This window comes from Pyrus communis, chromosome 9 (genome assembly GCF_963583255.1).
Source record: "Pyrus communis chromosome 9, drPyrComm1.1, whole genome shotgun sequence".
NCBI lineage: Eukaryota > Viridiplantae > Streptophyta > Magnoliopsida > Rosales > Rosaceae > Pyrus > Pyrus communis.
In genome coordinates, this window is record NC_084811.1 from 11428318 (window position 1) to 11438337 (window position 10020).

The 10020-nt window shown below is 36.2% G+C and overlaps 1 protein-coding gene across 1 annotated transcript; it reads left to right on the top strand.

Annotated features, from left to right (window-relative positions):
- The first annotated feature begins 4066 nt into the window (after positions 1–4066).
- LOC137744806 (protein NUCLEAR FUSION DEFECTIVE 4-like) lies at positions 4067–6106 on the top strand. The gene has a single exon (XM_068484605.1). The coding sequence runs from the start codon at positions 4155–4157 to the stop codon at positions 5949–5951; it is 1797 nt and encodes a 598-aa protein (XP_068340706.1). The 5' UTR covers positions 4067–4154; the 3' UTR covers positions 5952–6106.
- The last annotated feature ends 3914 nt before the right edge of the window (positions 6107–10020 follow it).

Consider the following 10020-nt stretch of genomic DNA (forward strand, 5'->3'; position numbering starts at 1 on the left):
GAACTCATAGTCGCCAACAAAATTGCCAACAACTTATGCTAGTACTGCAACGACAAAGGCAAAAAGAAGTAGGATTCTCTCTCCTCCTATTTCCATCATCTTCCCTCCCTTCCTCTCACACTTTGTTTTTTGTCTTTTTGTCCTTATAAAAAAATCAATATAAGATGTTAATGTGACTTAATCTTAACTGTTTAAATAGACAGGAAGTGAAAGATAAAGTGATTAAGAAGGGAAATAATTCTCCTCTAGGCGAAAAAGGCCAACCTGTCCATTAGAGCTGCATGAACTCAGTACATGGTCAAACTTTCCCAACCAAGCCCAGACTTGCTTAAACCCTTACTACTTGGGCAAGCAAAACTGGAAACTGGTCCTGCAGTTGGGCCTTCTGAAAAGGCGAGGCATAAATAATTCTACTAATTAGGCATAAAAACTCCTACTAATTAGGCAGGTTAAGTCGAACTTAAAGACAAATATACTGACTACTCCCCAATAATTCAAATACCCTTGAAGCCAGAAGAAACCAATCATTCATTATGTGGTCCAATCTGATTGAATTGTCAAATACTTAAACCAATGCCATTCAAATCTGGATTTTGGAATTTGGTCACAAAACATCCACGCATCTTTGATTGTCCATTCGAATGCATGGATGATTTGACCCGAAAATATGTTTTAATTCCTGTTACTTCTACTCTGTGCCTACTACTAATCAACCCTAATTTGAAATTCAATAACACAAGATTATTCCAAAACTTGATGACACACTCCCTCTATGATTTCAAAAGTTCACTTGATCCAAAATCATAACAAAAACAAAAAAAAAAAAAAAAAAAAAAAAAAAAAAACCCTTTAAGTCCATACATGTACATGTGGTATCATATGTTGCATTGTCTGTCATTGATGGCTTTAACATGGTCTCACTTGTTGGTGATGATTGTGTGTCCCATAATATATTTATTGCTTTTATCGTCTTTGGGAAACATTCTTAATTATGGTGCTTGTGGTAGTCAAATAGCGATTTACTTATTATGTTTCTCTGTGCAAATTAACTCCAAATCAATATACTGATTATTGAAGAAAATATATCCACGTGTCATCCTTTGTAATTGTTCTTGTTGATTAATGAAATGTATCCACCTCTTTTTGTCGTGTGATACTAGATAAGCTAAACGTGTTTGATATATTAAATTTAAATCGTTTGTATTTAAAACCAAACTAATATTTGTATCCAGTCGAAATTTGCTTTCGAAGTTGATTCGTATTATAGTATTTATCATGTTAGAAAAATCATCACCCCCACTCAAATATCTTCCCTTATCCAAAGCTCCTAAAAGACAAGATTTGGAGCTTAAGATATAGTCAAATCATACCGTATTGGTATTTGATTTTTCATGTCATATTCCCAAAATACGGGTCTTCCCTTGAAATTTTTCACCTAAAGTTGTCTTTTGCGTTAAATAAAAATTGATGTTTTCATAAGGAAGTCATCGAAGGCTTTCCACAAATTGAGATTTGGCCGAAGAAGGATCAAATTGTATCCGAGGAACAGGGGTCTGACGGGAATATGACGCAGTTGGTGAGATCATAATTAGGCAAAACAATTGTTTGTTTGCTAGACCGTCTCTAAAGAATATGTTAAATTCTAAGTAGAATAACACACAATTAAATTTGAAAGTAGGAAAAAAAATCTAACCGTATGTCAATCCTACAAGAAATGATATATGAGTCTTTTGCTGTCAAATTTGACATTTGAAAAAAGTAATATCAATTAATTCTTTAATTATTTTATTATGTAGGTCCTGTTTACACTAATTATAAATCTTAAAAAATGTATTTTTATTGATTTTTTTTAAACAGGTTATATAAATATCATTTATAACCAAAAAAAAAAAAACATATAGGTTGAAAAAAAAATTGACATTACTACATCAACAATCAAATTAACATTTAACAATTATCTTTTGACATTTTCAATAGAGATGCTCATAGAATTCAAAAGTGTACATCAATTGAGCTTTCATTTCTTATTCTTTTGTAAATTTATGAGCACGAGTTTTCAATCTTTGGGGTGAAAGTGTTTTTTCAAGGCATGTGTAGTGGAGTAGGACCACAATCCTATCAATGAATTCTTTGTTATTGCTTTTCTTAAATGAAAAAGAGTAGTGTTACAAAAACTAAATAATTAGTTGAGGTGCCATATGCATATTATTGGCCATATAAAATGGCGCACGACTCCACGGTACGGATTAAAAATTGTGACGTGACCAGCTTTTAATCGGTTATCTTACATCTCAATGTGTAACTGGTTGTGAAAGGTCTTGCTTGAGGTGATGAATATCTTTGCTTTTACGATTTCCACTTTAATAAGTGCATCCAATCGAGATAAAAGGGCAGGCGCCAGAAAAGCATAAGTAAACGTTGAAAAACACGTTTTGGAATGTTCTTGTGGCGTTGGTTGTTACAGTGCTGAATGACAAAATAATTAAATTAAAACATAATGTATATTTAAATTTAGTACTTAACTTTTACTTTTATTACGTGTAATGTTCTAGTCGAACTATTTTGCCATTTAAGCCTTTATCAAATATTTCTTTTGAAGGCATTAGAATAAGTTGTCGCACGTGTGAAATTTAACAGCCACACATATTTTATATTATTTGATTTGTATTGTCTACGTATTATACTTGAAAATTCATCATACATGAAGAAATATGACAATAATAAATCTTATATTAATGAGAGGAATGATCTAGTATGAATTTATAACTAAATTGAATTACTATTTATATTGCCGATATGATGTACATCAACTTTCATCTAACTTAAATTTTAAACTAATACTGCCATTCAACACTTTATTAATTAAATTTTATTAAACCAACTTGAACTTGACTAAAATGGAAGCCAATAATGCTCCAAAGCCAGCTGTGCAAATCAGCATATAACCTTCCTTACAAGATGTGTAACTCCAGCAAGCACGCTCAGTCAACTTTCAAAGATATTTTGGGGTTCCCGAGCTGCAAATTATGCAGAAGATTACAGCACAAAAGCAGGGTAATGGTCATGGTTGTCTAATTCAAGATTGACTGACAGTAACAAAAGTACGATTCCTTTCACAAGTACTGTTGATGTCTACGAAACTAGTCAACAAATTTGTTATTTCTTTAATTAAGAGTAACTAAATAATGAGATTAAGACTCAGTTTTCACATTTGATCGAATCGACGTAAAATTTAGTGAGATTAATACATATAGAATATCAGTGATAGAATATTATCCTAGTTAGGACTGGATTTCAAAAACTTTAGAAGTTGCCGCCGGCCTCGTGTAACATGTTGGTTTAATGCACATTCACAATTCATATGTCCATGAAGGAATATTTTCTTGGTTAGTTTCTTTGTTTCCACAAATATTCTAGTTTTGTAAAATAGCTTTCTTACTTTTCAAGGAATCCTATTCCATTTCAGTTCTAATCTCATACGTTTCTGAGAAGTACCTTACTTATGTCATCTTTATCGAAATTTTTTGTATACAATGATCGTGCAGAATGCACATCACGTTAGTGTATATATGCATATGGTTAATTTACACTATTGAATCAGATTCCTTTTACAAAGAATGTTGACGTCTGCTAAATTAGTCATCAAATTTTTATTTTTGTTAATCAAAATCAACTTGCTAGAAATTTTGGTAGGCTGCTTAACTAGGTTAATTTTTACACTAGATAAGTTTGCGCCTCGAATTGATCAATAAGACCAAAATACAAGAAATATCATGTTTATATAAAAATACCTTATATGTATTAGGTACGCGATCCGCAACCTTACTGTAACTTTTGTCCTCACATCGCGTAAATTTGTCTGTATGCATATGGTTAATTTGTACAAAAAGCGTTTTCACATGTTGCAAAAGGAGCACAAACTGGATGCAAAGTCTGCAGTGCACACTAAATAAAAAAAACCTTTCAACGATTCCTTGAGGTGGGCCAACTTTATAGTCAATGTGAAACATCCAGTTCTCACTCCCTTCCAGCCAATCTGTTAAATATATATATATATATATATATACACACACATTGGAGATGCACTATACTGCTATAAGTAACAACTCAAAACCCCAAGAGTGTTGGAAATTCTTATCCAGAACAAAAAAAATATGGTGGCGGCTGAGTTCACCTCGGGTTTTGGGAACAAGGAGATGAGGAGCTTTGGCTTTCAAGTTCTCCATGGCAGATGGTTCATGGTTTTTGCATCAATGCTTATCTTATCCATGTCCGGCGCGACGTACATGTTCGGCCTCTACTCAAATGAGGTCAAAACCTCTTTAGGCTATGATCAAACGACAGTCAATCTTCTAAGCTTCTTCAAGGACTTGGGAGGTAATGTCGGGATCATAGCCGGGCTCATCAACGAGGTAACAGGGCCATGGGTAGTGCTGTTAATCGGGGCGCTGATGAACTTTTTCGGGTACTTCATGATATGGCTGGCGGTGACTGGTCGGACGTCGAAGCCTCGCATGTGGCAGATGTGTCTGTACATCTGCATAGGTGCAAATTCACAGACGTTTGCAAACACCGGCGCGGTGGTGAGCTGTGTGAAGAATTTCCCGGAAAGTAGAGGCAGTGTTCTGGGGATTTTGAAGGGACTTGTTGGCCTGAGTGGTGCAATTATCACGCAGCTCTTCCATGCTTTCTATGGAAACGACGTAAAGTCTCTGATTTTGTTAATTGGTTGGCTTCCGGCTTCTGTTTCGACGGTGTTTCTTCCGATTATTCGGTTGATAAAGTACGTCAGACAATCAAATGAGCTCAAGGTTTTCTACAATCTTCTCTACATTACTCTCGGCCTAGCTGGATTTCTCATGGCTATAATTATTATACAGCACAAGCTCAAATTTTCAAGAATTGAGTACATCGCAAGTGCTTCATTTGTGACTCTGTTACTCTGTCTACCCCTCAGCGTTGTTATATTCGAAGAATTGAAGATCCGAAAGAGTAAAATAAGAGCGTTGAACGATCAATCTGAGCTCAAAGTAGTAGCTGAGAATCCAATTCCAGCTCCTCCTCCTCCTCCTGTTGAAGTAGCACCGCCACTTGCTGCAGAGTCTGCACAAACACAGAGCCAGCAGAAGCCAACTTCTTGCTGCTTCAGCCGGCCGAATAGAGGTGAGGACTACACCATACTGCAAGCAGTTTTCAGCATCGACATGCTGATCTTGTTCCTTGCCACAAGCTGTGGTGTCGGTGGGACTTTAACCGCCATCGACAACTTGGGTCAGATTGGGAGCTCATTAGGTTACCCATCTGACAGCATAAGCACTTTTATATCTCTGGTGAGCATATGGAATTACCTCGGAAGAGTCACTTCTGGCTTCTCCTCGGAAGTGCTTTTGAAAAAATACATGTTCCCTCGGCCCCTCATGCTCACTCTTGTGCTTCTCTTGTCATGTGTTGGCCATCTTCTCATAGCCTTTGGCGTCCCCAATTCTCTTTACTTTGCTTCGGTAATCATTGGGTTCTGTTTTGGGGCACAATGGCCATTGATTTTCGCCATCGTATCGGAGATCTTTGGCCTCAAGTACTACGCTACTCTGATCAATGTTAGTGGTGCTGCTAGCCCTATTGGGGCTTATCTTCTCAATGTCAAAGTGGCCGGAAATTTATACGATGCGGAGGCCTTGAAGCAATTGAAGGCTTTGGGAAGGACTAGAAAAGCAGGGGAGGACTTACGTTGTGTGGGGGTGCAATGCTACAAATTGGCTTTCATTATAATGGCTGCAGTGGCATTTTTTGGGAGCCTTGTTTCTTTTATTTTGGTAATTAGGACAAGAAAATTTTACAAAAGTGATATTTACAAGAAGTTCAGAGAGGCAGCGGAGGCAACTGAATCGGATAATGTAGCTGCTGCTTCAGGTGGTTTGGTGCCTCCGAGAGAAATGGAGTCAAAAGCTTGAATTCTGCAAATCCATCAACCTCCTCAGATGGTTAGGGTAAAGCAATGAGATAGTTGACTAATAGCTCTATGCATGTATGAATGATTGTTCAGATGGTATTCTTGTAGTTTCCAAGTCATTTGCAAAGCAATAATCTTTGATCAATATGTTAGTAACATGCTTAGCTTAACAAATCTACAGTTGAGATTATTTACATATTTCTAAGTGATAATAGTAATTAAATTTTTGCTAAACGGAATAGTTTTACAATTTGACTACCGTCTACCGCATAAAAGGACATGTTCCAACCGGTTTCTATGTAACTTGCTGGCTTTAAAATAAAATAAAGGTCAGCATGTCATGAATTCGACTTGTTAGATCCTACAACGTCTAGGGAAGTGGATCCTAGGCCTTTTGGGAGCTCACTGGCTTCGAAGTTCATTAGAACTCTGAAGTTAAGCGAGTTCGCGCGAGAGCGACTAGGATGGATGATCCACTGTGAAGTTCTCGTGTGAGTTTCTAGAAACAAAACCGTGAGGGCGTGATTGGGATCCAAAGCGGATAATATCGTGCTACGGTGGAATTGAACCTGGAATGTGGTAGAGCCCGGATCAGGATGTGACCCAACTGACCTGAATAGATCAACTATCATACTTACCAAAAATAGTATAATGCGCAATTTGATACGCATAAAATTTGTGTTCAAGCAGCATTAAAATTGCGATCCGTGGGGTGTTAGGTGTGTGATTTGCAATCATATTGTGCATGGTATGCAAGCATATACCTAACATGCAAACAATTTGATATGTAAAGAGTATCTTTAAGCTTTATTTGGGATTGTTTTTTAAAAAGTACTTTCATTTCAAATGAGCAGAAAATGGGTTTTTAAAATATTTTTTAGGGTTAATCTCAATTTAGTACCTTAAGTTTTGTTCATTTTTAATATTTAGTACATTAAATTTTTTTTAAATTCCAAAATGGTATCTGAAATGAAAATTTTGGAACAATTTCATACACTCATTAAGGTTGCTATTAAGTCAGTAGTACAATAGCCTCTACCTCCTATTTTGTTAATTTTAGAATCTTTTCTTTCATAACAAAAGCTTTTCAAACGCTACATGAATCCCAAATGATCATCCACAATATATGGTGTAGGTATGTACCAGCTTAAATTGTTGACTATACCATTGGTCAATGTATTACAGATCAATCTGAATTGTTTTGTTCCTTTCCTGCGTGGAGTCGTGTGGACCAAACCCAATCGTGTGGGCATACTAGATATGTACCACCACTTCAGTCATGGGGTATGAAAACTCAGCCTAGCTTTCCCAAACCTAATTTTGTGACCTTGTTTTTTATTCTTTGGGGTCGACATGTATTTGCCGGTGCCACATTAGCTATAACAACATCTGCCCAACTTTGTTCTCTCATCCACCACCTCCATATCTCCTTCAGATTCTGCAGAAACCTCCCAAACATCGTCCCCTTTTTACGTTGGTAATAGTGTAGTCATTGTTCTAAAAATTCTCGCTTAGCGCTGTCTAGGTCCCGCCTAAGCGCTAGGCGACTGGCCACCACCCCGATTAATGCCTAGGCATTTGAAAATTAAGAAATGGCGCATAGACCGCCTAGACACTTGCCTAGGTTGAAAATAGATAACTTTCCTTTTGCATTTTATTATTTTCAATAAATTGTAAGACACTTATTGAACACTTAAATAAACACACATTATATGTTTGCTCCCCATATTTTCATTATGTTCTAATACTTCATAATATATATATATATATATATATATATATATATGTCATTATATTTTCTAGTTTATGATGAAATTATATATATTTGAAGTATAAACAGACACTTATGAAATACAATAGATTTACTTAAATCCGCCTAGTCCACCTAGGTGCCTATCTAGGCTTCGCATAGCCGCCTAGGTGCTAAGCCCCAACCGCCGCCTGACTAGTGCCTAGCGTCTTTTAGAACCTTGAGTGAAGTAGGACTAAAGTTTTTCTTACCTATTTTCTTGGTTCAAGGACTCAAAATCCCAGCTACCATTCAATTTATGGCAGCACTAGCACTCCTTCGGCAGAGCCTCGTCATCCATCAATTTGGTCATGCGATGTGATAAGAGAGATAAATACAAAATTGTAAAGAAAGACGGCGATAGAGAAAAAAAATTTCATAATTTGACGCCACAAAACCTAGAAAAGCACAAAATATGATGCGTAAGCGTGCAATTATGCCTTTTGACGTTTGGGAAAAAAGTTGTGGTTATACATACATGCTTGGAGACACAAGCAGGTGAGACTTTAAATTTTTAGGGTTTTGTGGGAACTTTGTTTGTGCCGCTGCCCACCGGTGGTGTGTTTATATCAATGTATATATCACCATTTAATCATCTTATTGGGGCTTCAACTTTTCTTTGCCTCAAGTTCTTTGTGCTTACCCCACAACACCAATAATTTACAAGACAAAGAAAACAACTCACATCGACCCCATTGCTGATTGCTGTCTTATGAGGGTTACCGGCCCAGATTAAAACACAATTTTGTTTATTAATTAATCAAGAAGGAATCATTATGTTTTTACTCAAAATTTGCTGTAAAAATTCACTAGAATAAAAAAAAACACATAATTATTAGTTAATTCAATAAATTTCATGACTTGAGTTCTTGCTATCCCTCTTGACTTTGTCTTCATGCTTGACTAAAAGCATAATCATCTTTGTTGATTAATAACTTAAACCGAAACAAAGTTTGCTTGGATCCCCACCTTCGGGTCTCCCACTAATTGAATAATCTCTTCAGGATTGAAGTTTTTAATACCGTTCAAATCTTGTAGACGATTTCCTTTTTCTTTTCCTCTCATTGTTCTAATTGTCTCTATTAGAACTTAGTAACACATCACTAACCATATTATTATCATAATTGCTGATTATATCTCCCCCACTTGATCATTGACAATACATTGATTTTCAACCATGTCTTGGTCTCTAGTAAAATTTTGTGCCTCTATGAGTTTCATTTGATACGCGATTCACATATATCACATAAGTAGGTTGATGATATCAATCTAAGAATTATATCCCCTCATAAAGGATTATAAAATCATCTTCTATGTGCTGGAGAATAGCGGGACGAGCCATTTCATTATTATTCTCCCATTTATAACCCGAGATCCTTCAATGCATGTGTCTCCCACTTTAAATTGTATACAAAGTTTTCTCATGGATTGGAAGGTATGTGGTCCTTCTTTTCCATGTGCAACGATCAATTTCCATATGCAAGTCCTGATTATGGATTTCAATGCAAAACACCAAAGAGTATTGAGCAGAAGTCTAGAACCAACCAATTAGCCCAAACTAGAACCAACCAGTTTTAGTGATTTGAACGATTAAGGCGACTAACTACTCCTCCCTGTGTCTCTTCTGCGAAATTTTGAGTTCTGTGCTGTTCTAAAAACTTTTGGATACAGTTTCTAAAGGACACTGATCAATTAAAATACCAGTTTATAACCCACCAAGTAGAAATATCAGAGAGAGGAGCCATACGGTCCATTTCCAACAACACCGATATTATACTCAACTTGATAATTACTATCTGCACAATCCGTCAGATGTGAAATTTTATCATAAAAGACCTCGGTATTAGTTAGAGTAGAATTAAGATATTTAAACTATTAGTTTTTTTTTGGTACGACTGATGGGGGATTCAACAGATTGGTGCAGACTTTTGTTGATTACATGGACGCCTTATATAAATAGAAATATCTAGATCGCGATTCCAAGTCTGCGGATTCAGAAAAAAAATAAAACTTTAATCTGTACGAGCCTCATGTAAAAATCTGAAATTTGACACAATTCCCGAACCGTGTGCCTATCTTTATCCCTTTTGATATTGTTGACCTTGCAAAACCATTTTATACATTAGGCGTGTATAAAACCAATTTGCAAATTTGGGACCAGTCACTTCAGACATGAAGTTCCAATTAACATCCCAATATCACTGATTCACAACCCAGATACTTGAATTCAACCTGACCAACTTCAATACCACGAATGAACCAGACGAATAAAAACCAGATT

What these genes read in the sequence shown, in the direction of transcription:
- LOC137744806 (XM_068484605.1), top strand. Translation starts at nt 4,155, where the DNA reads ATGGTGGCGGCTGAGTTCACCTCGGGTTTTGGGAACAAGGAGATGAGG.